This window comes from Triplophysa rosa, linkage group LG17 (genome assembly GCF_024868665.1).
Source record: "Triplophysa rosa linkage group LG17, Trosa_1v2, whole genome shotgun sequence".
Taxonomy (NCBI): domain Eukaryota; kingdom Metazoa; phylum Chordata; class Actinopteri; order Cypriniformes; family Nemacheilidae; genus Triplophysa; species Triplophysa rosa.
In genome coordinates, this window is record NC_079906.1 from 19,318,370 (window position 1) to 19,340,371 (window position 22,002).

The window sequence follows — 22,002 nt, forward strand, 5'->3', positions numbered from 1 at the left end:
GATTATGACTGCCACAAAATGAATTTTAATTTAAATTCCATGAATGGTTTTCACGCTGAAGTGACAGAGTAATTAGTCTGTAATATTTAAATCCGCACCAGTCACCTTGTGTTCATTATAAAGAAGATCGAGTTTAATCAAACATTAGAAATTGTGCACTGTTAATCTCTCATCTGACCTCTATGAATGGTCACTCCCCGCAGGAAAAGAGAATCGGGTCTCTGGACGCGGCTAACGCTCGGCTAATGAGCGCTCTGTCTCAGCTGAAGGATCGGTACAGCATGCAGACGAGGAACGGCATCTCTCCCACCAACCCCACCAAGTTGCAAATCACGGAAAACGGAGAATTCCGGAACAGCAGCAACTGCTAGCGTGAACGTAAACACACGGGCCTACGGGTCTAGTGGAGGACAAGGGCTATGGTTAATTTCTTACAATATGACTGTACAAGAAAACGCCTCTCCGATGGGTTTAAATTTACTTTGCAAAGTTTTTAGTGTTGGATCTCAGAACTGGATTAGAAATAATTCACCGTATCAAGCATATGAAACTCCAGAATCAAACAGGATGTTTTAAAACAGATTTTTCAATCTATATTGAGACTGTTGCGTCTTTTTAAATTATTTTAGATTTTTAGCCATGCGAAGATGTCCAATCGAATATTCCCGTGATGCTTCATTCATAGCCCTCGTCATGAAAGAGCGCACGGTCACTGATGTCAAACTGTGACCCGGTTTCATGTCATCTATAGATTTGACCTGTACACGCACGCTTTACTTTCAAAGTTAGCATGCTGATAAAGATCCGGTGTGTCATTATTTGCGTAAACACTATGTAAGTGTTGTTTTGAGTTGATTTTCTGATACGCCAGAACCACTTAACATTTCTTTTTTTTATACGTTTGTACATTTCATGTAAACATGACCTTTTCTTACCAAATTCATTTTAAAACTTGTTTTGTAAGTTAAAGACAGAGGGGTTTTAACATTGCATTTAGTTGCATACTTGCATAACATTTTAATCTATGGAGGTGATGCGCCTCATTACTGTATATAGTTTTTTTTAAACCGACTTTTCAGAGAAAAGAGATTTTCTTCTTCGTACGGTGTGTATTTGCTGAAGTCTGCTGTAGCGTTTCAGAGGAAAAATAATCAACGTAAGCTCTGATTGTACATTCAGGTGCTGCTTCTAGACAGGGCGAAGGTGTTTACACGCTTTTGACGTTCTGCGCTCAAAATCAGAAACTGTCGACGCCGTTGCAAAGATGCATATAGAGACGTCATCGCCGCTTGCTGTGTATGCGTGGCCAGTATTACTCTCCGTACTGAACATTACAGTATATGGCTACAGTACAATCAGTGTCTGTCCCCCACGATGTCGTTTTTCCGCTCTATGCACTTTCTATAGCATTAGATTGGACCCTTTAACCAAAACCTTCTTCTGTGGACTTGTTCTAAAGGCTATTCAGAGTGTGTCGCATTCAGCACTTACACTGAACGAGAAGGGTTTGAGATGCTGTGTGAAGTTTGAAGTGAGCACGTATTGGATCTGAACTGTTGTTTTACTGAAAGTTTGTGATATTTTCATGCTCTTCAAACACAGTTGGTGTCTAAAAAGCACTAAGAGCCCGCGCGTCATGGCAATACTTGCATCAACCCTGCAAATTAAGCGAGCCTGTTATCGGTCGGTGTAACTTCATTTAAACTTCAATCAGGTTCGTCAAGAGTTAAAGATTCATTAACAGTGTTTAGTTATTGATATTCAAGGATACATTTTAAACAAAGGCATTTTTAAAGATAACACAAAAACATGTTTGCAAAAGCAAAGGCGTTATTTTGAGTATTTAGAGAAAACATCTGTTTTCCGATGAGGTACATCGAACGTCTCCATTTCCCAAAGTTCTTTTTTTGGAAAAGTTCATTTTTAGTTGTTGTCTGAAAGTGCTTTATTTATGTTTTAAGTTATGTTCTGCTCATTAATTTATTTAACTGTTCGTTAACATCCCCAGGATTACGCGTACTTGTTGACGTTTGAATACTAAACGTATCCAACATTAAAGAGATGGTTAAATTTTCAATGGTAAAATATTTTTTCTCGTCCCATTTTAAAATGCCAAGTTGAATTTCAAAACATCTTTGGATGCTAGAGGCACAGAAATGACACGTTTCACCTTTAAGACAGATAAAAATCACATTTTGATCTTCTCAAAATACAGACAAACAGAAAACAGGCGAATAAAACGTCACATGAGCATTAAAACACTATAACAAAGCTTATCATCCATTAATATACATCATGTGGAAGTCAAAGGGCTGACGTAACATTTGAATACATTTTTTTCTCGATTGGCATGCAATAATACAATAACAAAAGTAAAAAATAGGCTACGAATCTTGTTTTCTACCTTACCTCGACATGTTTTGTATGTGTCTTAGATTTAAGTTAAGAGGTTCTCCACGTGTACATACCTGAACAAAAGAAATGCCGATATATGAGAAGTCATTTGTGTTGAAGAAAACATTCTGTGCAATTCATGTACAATTGCCTCTAGAATTGTTAAAGTTTTATTTAGCTATTTCAAGGCTTCATTTGTTAGTTTACTGTACAGTCCAAGAAAAATAATGTTGTTGACTAAAAGATATATTGTTTCACTTGTGTAAAGTTAAGTAAATGCTATGAACAGAATGTATATATCCATGTAGAATGCCATTGTCAAGATGAGAGCACTTTCAAGTGCCACTGAAATAAAAGCAAAGTATTTGTCCATCAGTGTTATGTTTTTCTTAAAGAATCCTCATAGCGTGGTTGAGAAAATAAGAACTGACATATCTGATCTTTAAGATTGTTATACCATGATCTTTTGAAAGTACCTTTATGGGGTATTAAAGGGGCAGTATTTCACATTTTGTATTTATTCAGGTCATTTTAATAACCCTTGAACACTGAATCATGGATTTATTATAGTAATAGCAGCAATGTTTTTTTGTCATATTGATTACCATTTGCATAACCATGGTTTTAAAAGAGGGTTTAACCATAGTTGACCAACTTCAAATCTAAGCTAATTGACAGCTTGCTAACTTATGTCAGACTTATAAACTTATGTTTTCCTTCAAAAAGTGAAATGGCATTAACCATCATACGACATTATAGGTATACGACAAGTGTGGCAATAATGTCATGAAACAAATAGTGAGAACATTTACTTTAACATTGTAAGTAATCAAAGATGCACGTGACGATTTAACTGATGACGTGGTTGCCATGACATTTACTGAGAAGAGCACAGCTAAGCTAACAGTCTGTTTTGTTAAATGTTTAGCAATATTGAAAATATGTAATATAAGATTATTACAGATGGAGAGATCAACGGACTAGATGGAAATGTGAGTAAAGCCAGTGGTACTACAATAAACTTTAGTTTCATGTTGTGTGTGCAACAATGGATGAACAGCACAAACATATGTTTTCTCTGGGTTTGTCGAAAAAAGAAAAAAATATTCGGACTGCTGACTCTTAATACATCTACGATAAAATAAAAGTTATATAACGCAAGTCATATATTCAAACCTTAAGTACCATACTGCCCTCTAGTGCTTATCGAACGCCATTGCAGTCCACTTTCTACAGTCGGTAGTTTTTCCATGTATCCTGATATGCCTGATAATACGCTTATGAATGTCTGAAAGCGACATATTTGTTGTTTGTTACTGGACATTATAGAGCAAGCCAACACTTTCAACATAACAATACAAAGTATTAATAAAACAAAATCAAATATATACTATAATGCAATGAAAGTCGCTTTGGATAAAAGCGTCTGTCAAATGCGTAAATGTAAAAGTAAATATGAATCTCTCGGACTGGTAAGTCACTGCATAAAACACATGCAAAACAACAAAAAATAGCAAAACTAGATAGCCTACGGAATGCATATTTTAGAGCATATTAAGAGACTTGCCGGGGCAAGTAAGTTAACGTTAAAGTGGTCCAGTGCAGAACGTTAAAGTACATTCTGATGATGATTAGTGAGCGAGCGACCGTATTTCTGCAGATTATTCCATTCTTGTTTAGATGAAGATTCTGTGAGAAAAGATGTGCACGATAAAACTTATCCGATTTTTAGAAATGCAAATATAAATGCATGCATAATGCTCTCATAGTGGACAATTAAAAATGAGTTAAAACTGCTTTGGGTTTTGGGGGAGGTTACACAAGCAGACGTCGTAGAATATCGGCGCGTTGGTGGTATAGTGGTGAGCATAGCTGCCTTCCAAGCAGTTGACCCGGGTTCGATTCCCGGCCAACGCAGTAAAATTTTCTCATTCGTTATTTCATGTTTAATTTTACTTTACAATTTACAGGTAAAAGCATGAAACTAATAATGTGAAAGGTCACTGGTTTAATTCTCATGCATTACATGGATTGAACAGCGAAATGGGGAAAAGATCTGTCTGTAAGAACAGCCCCATCACTTTCCACCTTTAAGTCTCTGCTGAAAACATATTTCTTTGACCTGGCTTTCTGTAACTAATTTTTGTGTTTGTATCTGTTTTGTGTATGTATTTTAATCATGTGTAAAATTGTGCAGCACATTGGTCAACCTAGGATGAATTTAATTAGTGCTATATAAATAAAACTGACATTGACATCAAGATGGGACTGCGGTGACACATTACTCAGATAGAGGGTTTCGTCCATTGCTTTCTGACTCTATTTGTGATTGGCAGCTGCGGCCAGATGACTCCTGTCAAACCCACTTCCGTTATAAACCGAATGGGCTAGTTGCAAAAGATGGCGCCAGTGAGCTTTTGCCATGCCAGAGTCCGCAGACTAATTTCCGGTCGTATAACACTATCGAGTTGTTTTGGCTTAACGAAGTGCTTAGCAATGTAAAGAGGATCTGTCATATCGCTTATACATAATCATTTTTTTTAAATCTAAAAAACACCCATATTTGCCAGCCAAAAATCCTCCTTTTCCCATACAGTGTTATACGACCGATGGTATCGGATCGATACCAAATTTTACAGTATCGCCCACCACTAATGGCGATCGCATGTCAAGTTGGTGTTCTGACGACCCCTAAACCTAAGTTACCCCTTCCCTAGTCTCAGCCTCAGACGTCACGACCACGGACCGTTGGCTAAACGTCTGATGCATAAGGCACACTTTTCTGGAAACACTTCAGCACGTTCGAAGTCGTCATCTGATTGGTTGAATTTCACAGGATTTCCGTGAGACATGCCCCAGGTAGCACAAGTAAAGATGATCTGCTAAAGATCTGGAGATCTGGACAACATCTGCTGTGTAAAGACATCTGCTAAACATCTTAGAAAGAGCTGTTGTACATCCATTCTAAATCATACACATCTTACAGACGTCTTCTAGAGGTCTATCTGACATCTGACAGCAGACGTCTCAGATATGTAGGGCAGATGAGCAAACAAATCTGCCAGATGTCTTGTGTGCTATGCTAAGAGGCAACGGGTTGCAAAACGGATGGAGACCTAGCGGTCCTGCTCCTGGATTTGTAAGTGATATTTGTACATTTTTTGTTACCGTCCTGTACTTTTGAACGTATTTGTTATTAGTCTGTGTCATTGGCGCACTACCGGTTCACACATTATAACCGTAAGGTAGCTGAGAGATAATATATGGTTGCCGGTGTCGACAGCTAGCATGTTTTCGTGTCTCGTCATGAATGTGTGTAGTGCTTGTAAATTAAGACTAAAAAACCACAATTAACGTGTTGTGGTAAAAAGTAGCAGATTATTTAGTTCAGACCAGTAAACCGCGTAAATGTTGAACAGTTCAGTCGTTGAGTAGGCTAATGTTGTCGTTATATATACAGTATATACACGTGCTATGCGCTGTTTTCATCGCGTATCTGGGTCCGCAGGGTCCGTCGGCTTTGTAAACAAACTCACGTGTATTGAGCTGCCAGCGGGAAATCTTTGCGACAGTTTTTACGACACTGCATACAGACAATTCCGCTTATCAACCACGTGGGGCAACAAGTGAGCAAAAGTTGCTCATTGTCGCTTTAATAATGAACTGTACACATACACTTTACTTTCAAAGTTAGCATGATGATAAAAATCCTACAGTGGGGTGTAATTATTTGCATAACTCTATTTTAGTGTTGTTTTGATTTTATTTGCTGATACGCCAGAACCACTTAACATTTCCTTTTTTGTACGTGTACAATGTACATTTCATGCAAACATTTTCTTTCCTTATCAAACTTTTTTGTAAGTTAAAGAGAGAGGTTTTAACATCGTATTTAGTTTGCATACTTTGTATGTGCATAAAGGTGAAGGTGTTTAAACGCTTTTAACGTTCTGTGCTCAAAATCAGAAACTGTTAAAAGATAAATTGTTTCACTTGTGTAAAGTTAAGTAAATGCTATGAACAGAATGTGGGTAGTTGACAGTATTTGTCCACGAGTGTTATGTTTTTCTTAAAGAATACCCACAGTCATGTTTATGAATGACATGTCTGATCTTTAAGATTTTCTATACCATAATTTACTTGTTTAAGTAGCTTTATCAAATTGGACAGTATTTTACATTTTTTATTCATTCAGGTCATTTTAATGACCCCTGAACATTGAATCGTGGTTTTATTATAGTAATAGTAGCAATGTTTCTTTATGGCTTACCATTTGTATAACCATGGTTTTACCACAAAAGGATGGATTGAAATGTGAGTAAAACCCTCTGGTACTATTATAAAATTTGGTTTGTTGGTGTGTGCAACAATGCATGAACAGCACAAAAATATGTTTTCTGTGGGTTTGTCCTAGTCGAAAAAAATATTCAGACTGCTGCTTGACTCTTAAAAACATCTATAATGAAATAAAAGCAAAGTTATAATTCACATACGCAAACTTTAAGTACCATACTGCCCTCTAGTGCTCGTCGAGCGCCATTGCAGTCCATTTTTGGAAATTCATACGTTTCGTCTCCCTGAAAGTCTGCTGTTTGTTATGTACATTTGTTCTAATAATACATGAAAATATACTGTGACAGACAAGCGAGCCATTTATATAATCTATGTATGTACATTATAATGCAGTTGATTAACAGATTTTTACTTGACATTGTTCATTTGTGAACAGTCACCAAACAAGAACACACTAATATAACTTTTTAAATTTCAGTAGGTACAAACAACATTTCACAGTTTAACATTAAATTGCTTTTCACATTCAGTTTTGACTCTGCATAAATTATTCATTAAAAAAACTTTAGGTTGAGCCTAAAATATAACAATGGTATGAATGGGATATAGATATTACAGCAAATTACAGCTATTAGACACTGATATGGCTGACATCCTCTTCCAGTAACCGATATGATCAGTCTCAGTAGTATTTAGCTGTCTTATGACAGTGACATAAGAACTCTGAGGTATTTCATTCATATTAGACCGCATCATGCCTGTACATTCTTTTTGAATGACTGTAAACTCATCACGGCCCTGTAGTAATAGCTTTAAGACTGCTGGTTCTCTTCATGATGTTGGGTACAAAGAGCAGGCCAGACGCTCTCTCAATGCTCTCAATGGGGACCAGAAAACGTTCCAGTGGAATCTTCTCATCCACAGGCATGTTGGGCATCACATAGGACCGCAGCTCTATATCTCCTCTCGGCTTTTCCAGGATCACCACCTTAAAAAAGTGAGTAGGCACAGCAACATGGTTCTTTCCCACAACCTGATACTTCACGTACAATTTCCCATCGGGCTCTTGTCTGTCGGTGGAGGGTATGGGGAAAGTTTAGAATTGTATCAGTTAAGCACTTTTAAAACATTTCACATCTTCAAACTTCATTCTGGACATATTAACAGTTACAGGACGTTATAGAGCAACCCAACACTTTCAAAATAACAATACAAAGTATTAACAGAATTATATGAATTTCTCAGGCTAGTAAATCACGGTATAAAACACAACAAAAATGTGCGAAACTAGACACGGAATGCAGATTTTAAAGCATATTAAGAGACTTACCGAGGCAAGTAAAGTGGTCCAGTGCAGACAAATACATTCTGATAATGCTTAGTGAGCGAGCGACAGTATTGCTCTAGGTTATTCCATGCATTCTGATTTAGATGAGGATTCTGGGGGAAAAGATGTGCACGATGAAACATTTCTCCGATTTTTTAGCAATGCAAGTATGAATGAATGCATGCATGCATAATGTTTTCGTGGTGAGCAACTACAAAGGAGTTGAAACAACTGCTTGTCATTTTTGCTGAGGTGATGCTGGCAAACTGGCGTTGGTGGTATAGCGGTTCGATTCCCGGTGTTGTATCAAAATCCGACTCCCTGTTCTCCCCTACGAAGGTTAGGGTTAGGATTAGGTGTGGGGGCGGGATTTAGAGATAGCGACCAATCACAAAGCAGCATCCTAAGTGAATGAACCAATCAGAAGTAGGGGAGTCGAATTTCGGTACAACACCGGCCAACGCAAAACTTTTCTCATTCGTTATTTTATGTTTATTCTTACTTTATTACTTTGTAACATGAAACTAACGTTATGAAATTTCACTGGTTTAATTCGAATGCATTACATAGATTGAACCGCGAAATGTAAAAAAAAAATGTCTTGAGGCGTTATCATGGGACTCACTTGGGGTGACACATTGCTCAGATAGAAGGTGTCGTCCATTGCTTTCTGACTCCATTTGTGATTGGCAGCTGCGGCCAGGTGACCCCTGTCAAACCCGCTTCCTTTATAATCCGAATTGTTCGACCGATGGTAAACGTGAACTGTTTCGTCCTCTTTAAAATTGCAGTTCTTTCTGTCTGATGTCCCGGTTAAAGTCTCGGAGTTGAGTTGCTCTATCACCCACGCTGCAGTCCTGTTTCTGGGGTCATACGAGGTCACGTACGACTCTCTGGTCTTGATGTTTGACAGTGAAGGGAAGCCGTACTTCATCGCAGCGGTGGATTTATTTACAGCGATATGTCCCGGCTGATAGGGGCTGATCTCGGACGCTGCATTCACGCTTGGTATCGGGATGATCGGTATACGGTCCAGAAGTCCACCGTCTTGGGGTTTATTATGGCGATCGCATGTCAAGGTGGCACCAACACCGATGCCAACTGCCAAGGACACCCCGGATACAACCCACCTCGAGCAAAAAACACGATGCATCGTTCACTCTTAATAAATAGCTAGCTGTATTTTAAAGAAGTGTCTGCAGCTAAATGAGTATGTGGTGATATTTACACACCGTATTTACAAAACCCATGTGACGTCTAGTCGCGAGCTAATGACGTCAGTGTCATGTAAAATACTGTACATTTTATTATCTAAAAGTCCTGTGAAAAACAATAAAATTAGATTTTCCTGGATGTAATAAACATAAGTAATACATATAATAAATGAATTGGTAATACTTTGCTAATTGCCCTGTGGTAATTTAGTATTCATTGGTATGTCTGTTTTTGTGTTTAGAAGATTAATTCCGTATTGTTAGTTAGTTATTTTGTGCCTGTGCCGATTCCCCGCCCCTTTTTAACTTCTCTCTTTTTATTTGTTTATTTGTATTCTTTAAATTGTTTCTAACCTCCGTTTTATCCTAAGGTGATCGTTAATATAATGGCATTATGTAGTATATTCCTTTATTATATTAGATATTCAAATATTAAATAACAAAAAACAATAATACTTAGGGTAAAGTTGAGATGTCTTCACCCGTGTCTTTGTCTTATAAATATCACCCCAAGTTCATTAAAAATATTGTATTAATTGTAAATTGTATTAGATTAGTTTCTTTTTATGACAATATGATAAAAATTGTGAACATAGGGTGATGTTTAAATTATTTCACTTAGGTACGTTTGAGAAGGTCCTATTTGTTATGAACTTCTAAAATAAGTCAATATTAATCAGTTTTAATTTAAATTTAAATGAATAAGTATTAATTTAAATAAAGTCAGATTAATAAGATCTTTTGCGCGTGTTTCTTCTTTAAATGAGTCAAACAAATACTGTTTTAATTTAATATATATACAAGCTTTTAACGTCTCAATAAAATTGGCTTTAACAAACACAACCCCTCAATGACATCATCGCACAGGAAGTGACATCACCTTTGGGGGGAATTCAATTTAACAAACAAAGTAAGTAAATGCATTTGATGAATTTAAGTCTGTTTTGGGGTTTGTCTAACTTTAAAATGACAGAAATTAGTTTGATTAAATAAGTAATATTAAAAATGTATCAGAATGACCTTAAGTATTACATCATCCTGTGAGTTTGTTCCAAAATTGTGTGACTTTCTTTATTCATTGGAAGATTAAAAATACAAGGCACTGTTAGGGAATCTTGGGCCCAACCACAGTTGACTAGATCTCTATTCATGTTACTTTTATTGTGTTTCCTTAAATAAGCATTCAGTGTACTTCTGTGGGTAGTTTATATTTAAGACACGTATAGTGTAAGGCCTGATTTATTTTCCACAAAGCAAAAGTCTCCACCTGGCATAAACACTGCTGACTCGAGCTATGTGGATTTATTTATTTATTTAAGTGCAGGTGGAAGCAATGCAAATGGCTCAGCACATTGGATTGTTGCTCTGTGGACATGGTCTCATATTAATTACTAATATATTAGCTGAAGTGACTGTAGTGTCAGTAAAATGCAAAGCGATGCTGCATCAGGCACATAAGCATCTATTGCTTTTACAGCATCATGCATATCATCACTGTCCTTCTGAAACCTTGTATGTCTAAATTTGCTGTTTTTTAGGAAATGAAAAAACACTGTACTTTTAAAATGATTAAATACTGTGTTATCAAAGTTGACAGGCACTTTTAAATACATTTTTTCATTGGTTAGATATTTGCAAAACCCATGACAAACATAAAGGGTAACTAATAATAATAATTCATGGCAAAAAATAAAAACCATGAATAATGGAGGCACAAGGTTTCAGTAGGACAGCAGCGATACACAGTATAGTAAAAGGACAAAGTCTAAAGAAAGACAATTCACTCAAGCTGTAATATGCTTTCTGATTGTCAGGTTTTATTCATTTATAATATTTATTTATTCATATTATTATATTTACCCTGGCTCTTTATGAATGAAAAGCATGTGTAAATATGAAATGCATCAAAAAGCTCATGAGCCACTAAGATTTTGGCATTCTCTGAGACTCACGCAAGAGAGTTTGAAAAATAACTTGATTCCATGATATGTGATGTGCTGACTTTTATTATGTATTTTTAATTTGTCTTCCGATTTGCCAGCTTTGACAATGTCTTTCCTCCTAAGAAATGTGCTTTGTGTACACACATTTTCTTTATTCGTGTTTGTGCAACATTGTGCTTTAGAAACACCCATGTATCACTGAAGATAAATCATCGTAGAAGTGTGTTAATAAGAGTCCTGAATGTTCAGCTCAGTCGCACGGATGAACTCATGCCAGTATCACGATGGTTATATTGTGCTAAAGCTGTGCATGTAATGAACTGTTTTAATGCTTTATTTAATGTTTCATAATGGCATGAATGAAGAAATATATTAGAGATGCTGTATCATCAAATATAATTTTACCATGGCATGAATACCGTAGACACTGCAATAAAGGCTGCAGTGTCTTTCCAATGGTAACATTTACTCGGAACAAAAATAACAATTTCTACAAAAAATATGTAAATAATGATCATAATATACAATAATTCATATTTCCCTTCAGATAGACATATATTTCTATATTTGCTTAATGTAACAATTAAAAACTTCTCTTTCTCTACCTTCCAGAATAATGTAATCTCACACACTAGCTATAGGAACGTTCTTTCATTGTACTAGCAGGACGACGATTCAAACATCTTTTCCATCTTTTCATCTACTTTAACAACCTCGATGACAATAAAATGCAAGAAAACGCAGCAATGAAAGGAAATGTAAAAACGAGTCTTCGAGAGAAGAAGAATAACTTGGCATAAGTAGGCTTTCGTGATATCGACCATTGTTCCTTTAAACAAGCAGGCTAACTGCAGTGCTTGTATCTCAGTGAGCTTCCAACCTATACAGGAAAGTAGAAATGCAAAAGAAACATTTAACCTCATCTATACATCAGTCCTCTTTCTTCAGAGTGTCGTGTAGAGTGAGTTGAAACCGAACGTGATTCCTTATTTTTTGGTATAAAGTTCAGGCGATCAGTGATGCGAGGAGATGAGCGACTAGCTACTCATCCTGTGAAGGCGTTTTGACCTCAGCTCCTTTACATATTGATTTCAGCACCGTGAGACCTGCTCTCTACGGGATTCAGGTCTCTCTCTCTCTCTCTCTCTCTCCATTCGCAGGGTTCAGCCCTTTGGCCTGCGTAGACTAGGATTGATATCGGGACTAGGATGGGTTTCTAGGCGCTGGCTTTAAGCAGGTTGTTGGCTAGAAGGCAGAGCAGCAGCGTCAGGGTGCTGAGGTAGCAGGTCGATGCACCGTCGCACCCTCTCTCGCCCTGACAGCGCGGCTGCTCGCACAAAACGCCCTTAAAGTTGGGCGGACACACGCACTTCTGGTTCTGGATGCATGAACCGCCGTTCTGACACAGGAGCAGCTCGTCATCACACACGTTTGCTAGAGGGAGAGAACAGAGGAAGGTTCAGTTTAAATAGGCCTAGTTGAAAATGCAGCATAGTAGACAAATACTGTTCATGTGTCCTATGTTGTGACAGCTAAATTTGAGAAAACAAAGTGTTAATAATAAATTATTTTATATTATTAATGCTAATATTTTTAATAGAAATACTAGCATAAAAGAGATTTCTTTTCATTGTTAATTTTTAAATTTTCACACCATAGGCCATTTATATTGCCATTTACCATTTATATTGTAATCAAACAGAAATATTCATAGTTCTGCATCTATTAAAGAAGTCTAAATATTTGGTAACATAGTGGATGCTACTGTAAAACAGGCATATCTTATATAGAATGCCAGGTGTCAAGAAATGCTAGGTCTGCTACATGCTAAATTCAAGAATTTCTGAACAGAAAGTTGGATAAATTGACGATAAGTTGAAGGTCAAAGAGAAAATTTCGCAGCAATGACGTTTTATATCTGAAAGGGTGCGACTTAGGTTCTATAGGCTTTTCAGCGGTAACAACATAAATGTTATGTGGCCCAAACGTAACTTCCGGTAGACCTCCACAAAGAATCAATAACTGATAGTAGTTTAAATGTTTTTTTAATTAAAATGTTAAATTTAATCATTAATATCCAATAAAATATGAATATAAATTATTATTATAATAAATTAAATCGATATATTATAACCGAACGCAGACCGGACGTTAACTTCGGGCCAGGTGCTTGCGTCTGATGAAACCGTCTATACACTCAACACACTGTTTTTAAATCCAGTTTCTAGGAACGGTCATTTTGTAAGTGATGAAATCGGATCTCTTTGTTCAGACATTATCCGGTGCATCTACATTGATCGCTGTAGTAGTGACTTAAGCATCAGCATGTCTAAGAGAGACTAACTTATACAACACGTGAGAGTAACTGTCAGTATAGAGAGAGTACATACAACTGGAAACATTTTCTCTGAGCACGTCTTTCACAGCTCACACGGCACATGAGAGAAGGCAGCAATGTATTATTTACACTTTCGTGCAAATACTGTGTGTAAAACTGCTGATACACTGTGTCCTAAACCGCTGACTCATTCACTATACTGCAGTTATATTCCCTACATGCAACTCTTCTGAGTTTGCTATAGCACTTGTTCAACTTAAGAGCACTGGAATGTTTTTATTCATGCAATTTAAATCTTTGTAAAATAAACATTTGAAATGTATAAAAATCTATCAATACAGACCACTTTGCAAGATGTAAACAATGGTCCAGAAGCACTTCCGGTTTCGTTTCTTATTAGTATTTTTTAAATCTTACATATATATTAAAGATATTTGCTTTTTAAAATCGGTTATAAATATTTTGTTGGTTGTATTTTGGCTCCCTCACCCAGCATCTGAAGCAACCTGAGGTTGAAATGTCTCGCCCAGGTGCACGATGGTATAAGTCTCTGCTTGTTGCTTGCAGAGCTCGACCCAGCAACCTTCAGTTTCCTGAACCCAAATAATACCCGCTGTGTCGTACCACCCACAAGCATTTACAATTCACAACTGCTCGAACCAGCAGGCTGTTATTTAGTCACACAACAACAAGGAACTCCATGAGGTACAGCACTGTTACTCATGTTTAAAATGAGTAGAATGACACCCATATGCTGTTCGTTCACAGCGTTTATTTGTTGTACAAGTGGCGCCGTCAATTACAGACTGTCATTAATGACTAAGCCTATTGTCATTCTTGGATTTGTAGAAGAGCAGTATAAGATGTGTGACTTACGCACGCAGCCTTGCTTCCAGGTGTAACCAGGGAGACAGTCCTCACACTTCTGTCCCGACGTGCCCTCTCGACACTGACAGAAACCAGTGTCATTGCAGCGGGCGTGCAGGGAGCCCAGCTGGTTACAGTTACACTCTGTGTATCGGAAAAACATTTGATGATGGTTTAGAGTGTAGATCTAATTACAGGTTATCCTTAAGGAATTTTTTGCAGTAAAAGTTGAAGGTGATATTTATATTTGCAATACATTTAGTCAAAGGTACAAAAAAGCTTGTCGGCAATCTTGTGATGTCAGACAGATAAATGCCTTAACACATAAACATCCACAATTAGACATCTTGTGTAGAAAAGTGCTGAATCTCACTTTATATATAAAGATACATCATATATTCACATGGACGTCTTAAAGGGATAGTTCACCCAAAAATAAAAATGATGTCGTCATTTATTCACCCTAATGATATTCCAGACCTGCGTGACTTTCGTCTGAAGAACACAAAAAGATATTTTGAAGAATGTTGATAACCGAACAACATTGACTTTCATTGTATGGACTCATAAAAAGTCCTTTTATCAAAATATCTTCTGTTGTGTTCTAGAGAAGCAAGAATGTCATAAAGGTCTGGAACAACATGAGGGTGAATAAAAATTCTGGGTGAACTATTCCTTTAAAGGCACAGCACGTTTTCAATACAACATTTAGAAAGAGGGCATTATCATATAAAATAAATTTGGACATTTATATTACAAAAAAAATGTTAATAACGTTGTAAGTGGAACAAGTAAATAATATTAAACATATATCCATATCCAGTGTTTCATTCCTTGCACTGTTTTGCCTGAAGGAAAGACTGTTGGGCCTGTAGGCAAATGTATGTCTTTGCATCAAAATTCAGTTTGCGAGTTGTGAGGTGTCTATTATATTTTTCATTACTTCCTGACCATTGAACAACAGTTGTTCATCTGTCACACAGCAGTGTTTGCTCCGTGTATTTACTTGGGCTATATATTGTCTCTCTGAGCAGCTGTCAGTCACAGCACAATGATTTATGTGTGTGTCCTTTTCCAGTAGAGGTCACTGTATCATTATCAAACTATTCTAACAGATTGTTTGACGGCACTGTGTGGTTTTAATCCAAAAAAAGAAAAGGGATTAGCTAGGATTTCTGATTCACCTCCTGCCCTGATTTATTTTCAAACCAGCATGAAATCAAAATTGACTATACTTTCTTAACACTTGATCCTGGTCTTATTATGCAAGAGTGCATTATTCCAAATAAAACAAATAATCTTTAAACGTTTTTTATCACCTTGCCCTGCCTCTGAAAAATCAACTCCTATTAGGCCTATTACATATCATTTTTGATCGTTATTGTTATTTTTGCTGTTTGTTATAAACAAAGCTTTCAAACAATTTAAAACACTTCATCTAAACAATGCTGTCCCTACTTGAAAGGTAGCATTTCATGTTCACTTTAAACCAGATTGCAGCAAACTGTGTTTGCTTTACATTATTATGACACACTTCTGGAGAAATTTCAACTCAGATAAAATATGCATATAATTCTTGAATACAGGCTGGAAGGTTGGAAATGCAAGGTTATTACGTTTCTTACTACTTTAGCAGTATAAAGGGTAAGGATCTCCGGGCTGACCACAGTGAAACAGTTTAATGTATGAGAGGGATGGTCTGCATGATATTTGTTTGTAAATCGTTATTTATTTGCCAAACACATCTGACCCAAAGTTCACCTTAATAATATGGACAGAAATTGTCAAATGTATGGCAAGGAGACCAAATGTTGGACTGTATGGTCATGAGAAAAGAAAGAGACAGATTTCCCAATCTTTCCAAATATATCATTTGGCCAAAAAGACAATTTCTGTGCAGTGTGTTGTGAATACATCAAGGGAAAAAGTGAAACCAGTTATTGGTCTTGTTTTGCGGTACGAATATATAAACATCTTTAAAACTAAATCACTTTATTTGACAAGCAAAATTGTTGAAAATAATATGATTTTTTTCCAGAGAATATATCTGCTGCATTCATTTTTTATTACTCCATCTTGGATTGTTTTGTCAGGTAAAAAACAACCAATTTTGTAGGATTAAAACAATTTGTAAATAAGATAAAATGAACTAAATGAATTATATATTCTCTAAAAAAAAAATCTGTTTATTGTTCAAAAATATGCATTTTGCTTCTCATGTACACGTATCATAATTAATGGATGTTTAGATAGTCTTTACTGCAAAATAAGACCAAAATACTGTTTGAGAAAAGTATTCTTCGTGGCGCGATATCTGACTGACCTATACAAACATTCTCATCGTCCAGCTCGGCAGAAGCGTTCCGGAAGTATCCAAGGCGACAGTGCTGACAGTTTTGTCCTCTAGTGTTGTGTTTGCAGCTCACACAAGTCACAATGTTGATGAAATCAATATAACTGCAGCGGTTTGAGTGACCGTTGCACTCGCAGTCTGATGGAGAGAGAGGACACAGGTGTTAATCTGTGGGGAGGAGAATGAGGAGGGATCACGGCAAATTTATGGATGAAGGGGGTGAGGATATGACATTAAGTCATTAAGAAGACTATATACAGTATAGCAGTATCTACAAACTTCACTAACTATTCCACTTCGGACCTGAAGACTTGTATGAACATTTCAGTGGCCTGCGTGCGGATGCCAGTTATCGATATCATCTAACTGACTTAAAAATCTTACTAATCAGATAAAATGTTACTTAGCAGATATTGCTATCCATCATATGATCAAATAAGATTTTGCCAGCCTAATCTCATGGGAATTCCTAACGTTTTTGCAAGATGGCTATGAATTTGCATGATGTGAATCTTTAAAAAAAAAAGTATTATTATCAATAAGCAAAAATAAAGCCCCACCAACAAACCTATTTGTTACTGGTGCAAAAGTAGATTGTAATGTATGAATGAGTGAGTTTAATGTAAATTGTGTTCATGTAACAGACGCGTTTATCCATTCCAATGAGAGAGTTTTTAACATCTTGTCAACAAGCTTAACAATAATGTTAAATTGTAAACTTAATTTACAGTATGAATGGCCATCCTGTTTTTTAATTTTTGTTTAATTTTCCTTAGTTTTTTTGTATTTTCTTTCTTTATGATCTGTGATATCTGTACGTGTTCTTGAAATGAAAGAGATTGCACAAATAAGCCACCTCATAAAATAGTTAGCCTACGATTTGCCATGAGATTGTATTGGATTTTGCTCTTCTTTTAAGTCAATGCATTGCATAATGCAATTTTTTAATGTCAATGCATATCAGAATTTCTGAGTGAGCAAACGATTCATGATTTATGATTCAACTTACTAAACAATAGTAGGTCACAGTTATTAACCAGGGTAAATAAATCCACATTTGAAGGCCTAATATGAGCATTAATATGCTGCAGGGGAAAGTTTTGATGTGTGAAAAGCTGTTCTTCTCAATTCTTTGCTGTACAGACACTTGGGGCTTTAAATAATTGATGTGATGTTTTAAAGATGCTGCGATGTAGGGGCCTGCTGTGTCACAGTCAGCTGAGCAGTGGGATGGGGGGGTTGATGGATAATTAAATATAAATGCTCAATTACTCCCCAGATTGGTAGAGTTATGGAGCAATGTTTCACAAATGATCGTGCATCTTCAACAGACAGCTGTCTACCACTCCACAGCTGATAATGCAAAGGAGCTGTTTTCCGAAAGAGGACGTTTTTGATTATACGGCCTAGGGGAGATCCTTCAGTTTTCTAGCAAACACAATACATCACGGGCGGCTTACCTTATGAGACGCAGCGAACGACAAAACACGCGAGTGGAAAGAAAGAGAAAAGACAAGAAAGCACAGGAGGGAAGACGAGAAATGAATAACATGCAGGCAGCAATTTTTCCACAGTTTTCTTATTAGTGTCGGTCCACATTCTTGGAAACGCAAATCAAGAAAGGAATTGTCTTTTGATAAACATAGCCTACAGGAGCCCTAATGCAGATAAATACATCACTCACATAAAATATCACTGAAGGTCTGCATAAGACCAAAATAAGCCTTTTCTTTCAAGGCTGTCTTGACTTTAAGTATCGCCTTACCTTGAAATCTGATGTACGCTATCCTTGACAGCTGTGTTTTTGGCCCCCCTGGGATCAAAAGCTTTGCAACAACTTTGAAATAAAAGCGTGGACTGTTAAGCTGATTTTCTTTGGTGGATATTAGTTATGGGATAGACAGGACATGAATAAAACTGTTGCTACAAATCATCCGGAAATGCTGTAAAGATCACAGTACATCACAATAACGCTACTGTTGTTTTTAACAGCTGATAATGTACACAAAACAAGCCAAAGCTGAAGGAAATAATAGTTTAGAGTTTCTATCTATGGATCTAATAGCAGCTTAACCAGTCAATACTCTACACACTGTAAATCTATTTCACAAACAGCCCATTTCATCCACAGAAACGTTACTGGAAGATGTCACGCAGAAATGTCACGCAGAATTTAAAGCTATCCAATAAGATAAACTTAAAGATGAGAGGAGCATCTGAGGACCACAAAGTCATCTACAGCTACAATACACACACTCGAACCTTTTTTCTCATAGTCTCTCTTCTCATAGTCTTTTTCTTTCTTTTTTACCTCTTTGGCCTCCCCCTTTTCTCTCATTTTCCAAGCTTCATTGTTCTTGTCTGTTGATACTGCATGAGACACGGTGAGTGTTTGGAGAAAAACAGGACACATGTTACTGTTTGCAGTGGATTTTATTCAATGGTTATGTATTGTAAATGTTTGCTCTGGATATTATTGAGCATTGTTTAATGCATGGGGTCTGTTTGGCTGCAACGTTGAGCCAAAGAGGGGTGCTCAAACCCAAAGGAAATTGTTGCGCAAGCCTCTTAAAGGGATAGTACACCTAAAAATAAACATTTTCAATTATTCACCCTCATGTCGTTCAAAACCAGTGTGGGAGTCTTTCTTCGGTGAAACACAAAATGAGATATTTTGAGAAATGCCTCTGCGGTTTTGTGTCCATACAATGGAAGTCAATGGGGGTGTTATGTGGTTACCAACATAATTACTCATCGTTATTCAAAATATCTTCTTTTGTGTTAAAATAAAATGTGGATGAGTAAATTAAAAAAATATTTTTAATTTTTGAGTGAACTATTGCTTTAAAACCCTGGTGCGAGTTTTATTCTTCTTTGATTTAACATCGTGTTTCTTTGCCGGCATTTTTCATCTGGCGCCAAATGTACGCTCACAAACAGAAGTTTGGTTCACATCAAAATGTAACCATAGCAACAATATGCCACTTCTGCACTTTCCATTATAATAATGCAAAAAAATCAATGCATTTTATACTTCTGTACTCTAAATTCCCTGACAGTGTGAGAAGAGAAAATTGGTGATACCTGGGGCCTCTGCAGCTTTGTCTTTGTTCTCTGAGTTTGTTGGTGTTTTCTCCTCCTCTGTCTCAGCATAAAGACCTTCACTCTTGTCTTCCACTCCAGACGGAGGTTTACTGTCAGTCTTAACATCAAGCTCAGGTTGAGGAGCAGCAGCAGGTACAGAAGTAGTGGTTGGAGATATTGGGACGGCTGCCTCAGGACCAATCGCTGGGCTGTTTGTCAGAAGAGCTGGATAGGACATAGGCCGGACTACGGTGGTGGTGACAGTTCTTGAATCTGTCACAACATCTGTCACAACCTCACCTGGACCATCAGAACTTGGTTTAATTTCATCTGATTCTTTGTTGGTTTGGGTAAATGCTTCAGCTGTGTTTGCCACCGCATTAGTCGCAGGAATCGCTGCCATGTTTGTTGCTGAGGTAATAAGATCGATTGATGCAACAGCATCATTTGCAGGTGCATTAGTGGTAGCAGCATTACCGTTAGTTACTGTAGTCACAGGAACCTCCGTTGCTGGGGCGACCGCATCAATGTCTGGAGCTTTTCCATCAGCTGTTGTTGCATCTGCTGCATTTGTAACTACAGTTGCCGCATTATTCGTTGCAATGGGTGAAACTGCATCAAGTGTTGGGGATGCTGGCTTTCGTATTGAAGTTGAAGCAGTTGATGCAAAACCATTTTTTTCTGAAGTTGCTATGGTTGAAGGTGTTGTAGACGTTGCTATGGTTACAAATGAGGTTGCTAGGGTGAATGCATCAGTCAGAGTACTTTCAGGAGGAACAGGCGATGGGTTGCTTGCATCAGTCACAACTGAAGTATAAAAGCTGGTTGTCGTCGTGATACTGTCGGTCGCTGCGGTGACCGCATCAAGTGTCACATCTGGTGCTGAGGAAACTGTAATGTGTAGAGAGCATAAGGAGTCAGGTATCTAAAACGTTCTGTCAAAAGCAGTAAAGATGCTGCCTTCGCTGCGCTGTGGGCTTAGAAACCGTACATAATGGATGCTATCGCACCGATTCAACCTTTCGCCATTTTCAGTTTAGCAGAAACGGGATACACAGGCCTGATAGAATCACTTCCCCCAACTTCTGCCCTCGTCCAACCCCCTCAAGGACAGGACTCTTTCCTGTTATAGTTTCATGTATCTATCTCCCTCTCCGTAAGTTCAATAAATTGGCCCTTTTTGGTCTCCCTTACCGTGACCCGCTCTCTTTTCTCTTATGAAATATTTAGCAGCCGTTCATTCAATCGCTATTCAAAAATAGATCTGAACGAATGGAGCTCCGGCCTTCAGCTGAGCCCCCACCGCCACGCCATGTGCTCTTCAAAGTGATTGTGTTTCACAATAACAGAGTATTTAATGATTTATTGCCCGAGGCAGTCGGTTGTGTTTGGAATCAAGGCTTGCCATTTTCACAAGTAGCTTTAGGTTCGTAGGGCGCGGGCAGGCGATGAAAACACCTGGCGTGGGGGGGGGGATGTTGGGATAGGCGAGGTGGTGGCGTAGTGTTTTGCATTACACAAACGAAGCGGAAATATGCCGTTTCATCACAGTCGGCAGAACTGAACACCTGCTGTTTATCACGTCCGACTCAAAATCGTCCTGCTTGGTAAAAGGAAAACTTTGCGTTGGTTTGGCATTTTAAAGAAACAATAAATCCCTAAAATGATTTATTAAACTCAATGCTAAAAAAACATAAAATCATATTTTGATGAAGGTGTTTTTCTTTCAATTGCAGGCAGACTAAAATAAAATTTGGATACAAATTCTCATTGACAGTTCTCCAGACAACATACTGTAAGAGTCGCAGCTTATTGAGCATCAGTCAACATTTTCAATTTTTAAACATTTTATCATCAGTAATTCCTTTACACCTGTAAACAAAATTACATTGACAATATTTTGTCCGGTATCATAATCATCATTCTACACGCCACTTACACACCATAATGTAATCCTCATGCCATAATAACATCACGTAACCCAGCCACCGACAAAAGATACTTCCTGAAGCGTAAAGGAGGTCTCCACTTGACCTGCTGACCTCAACATTCAAGTCAAGAAGACGTGCAGTTTAAGCCACCACACGGTACGTTACTTGGCACCGTGGCCCATGTACATTAATGAGTGATTTAGCACAGCAGTAATCATGTTTAATCTCCTCGCCCTGCTCTACCTCAGGACAAAATAT

The 22,002-nt window shown here is 37.5% G+C and overlaps 3 protein-coding genes and 1 non-coding gene across 12 annotated transcripts in view; 2 read left to right on the top strand and 2 right to left on the bottom strand.

Moving 5' to 3' along the window:
• The window catches only part of dab2ipa (DAB2 interacting protein a), a 78,138-nt gene extending 75,375 nt beyond the window's left edge, over positions 1-2,763 (top strand). For all 9 annotated transcript variants that reach the window (XM_057356437.1, XM_057356435.1, XM_057356436.1 and 6 more), the window contains one exon: positions 204-2,763. In XM_057356437.1, the coding sequence (XP_057212420.1) occupies positions 204-371 (168 nt within the window). In that variant the 3' untranslated portion in view covers positions 372-2,763. The remainder of the gene's footprint in view (positions 1-203) is intronic.
• A 1,476-nt stretch (positions 2,764-4,239) lies between these two features.
• On the top strand, positions 4,240-4,311 carry trnag-ucc (transfer RNA glycine (anticodon UCC)). Its single transcript has one exon. It is a non-coding gene; the product is annotated as a tRNA-Gly (tRNA).
• A 2,366-nt stretch (positions 4,312-6,677) lies between these two features.
• On the bottom strand, positions 6,678-9,343 carry endog (endonuclease G). Its single transcript, XM_057356992.1, has 3 exons — positions 8,640-9,343; positions 8,018-8,127; positions 6,678-7,757 (listed from the first exon to the last, which is right to left on the bottom strand). Exons 1-3 carry the CDS (start codon positions 9,165-9,167, stop codon positions 7,478-7,480), a joined length of 918 nt encoding a protein of 305 aa, XP_057212975.1. The 5' UTR covers positions 9,168-9,343; the 3' UTR covers positions 6,678-7,477.
• Positions 9,344-11,003: 1,660 nt separating this feature from the next.
• Positions 11,004-22,002, bottom strand: part of ntng2a (netrin g2a) — a 50,155-nt gene continuing 39,156 nt past the window's right edge. Inside the window, exons 6-8 of the mRNA XM_057356215.1 lie at positions 16,700-16,867; positions 14,386-14,520; positions 11,004-12,605 (exon numbers count right to left, since the gene is read on the bottom strand). Coding sequence (XP_057212198.1) covers positions 12,388-12,605; positions 14,386-14,520; positions 16,700-16,867 — 521 coding nt within the window. The 3' untranslated portion in view covers positions 11,004-12,387. The remainder of the gene's footprint in view (positions 12,606-14,385; positions 14,521-16,699; positions 16,868-22,002) is intronic.

What these genes read in the sequence shown, in the direction of transcription:
- endog (XM_057356992.1), bottom strand. Translation starts at nt 9,167, where the DNA reads ATGCATCGTGTTTTTTGCTCGAGGTGGGTTGTATCCGGGGTGTCCTTG. An exon ending in TGAGCAATGTGTCACCCCAA is followed by an intron (nt 8,128 to 8,639) that starts GTGAGTCCCATG and finishes CTTTTCCCCCAG; the next exon opens with AATCCTCATCTAAATCAGAA. An exon ending in GGACCACTTTACTTGCCTCG is followed by an intron (nt 7,758 to 8,017) that starts GTAAGTCTCTTA and finishes CTCCACCGACAG; the next exon opens with ACAAGAGCCCGATGGGAAAT.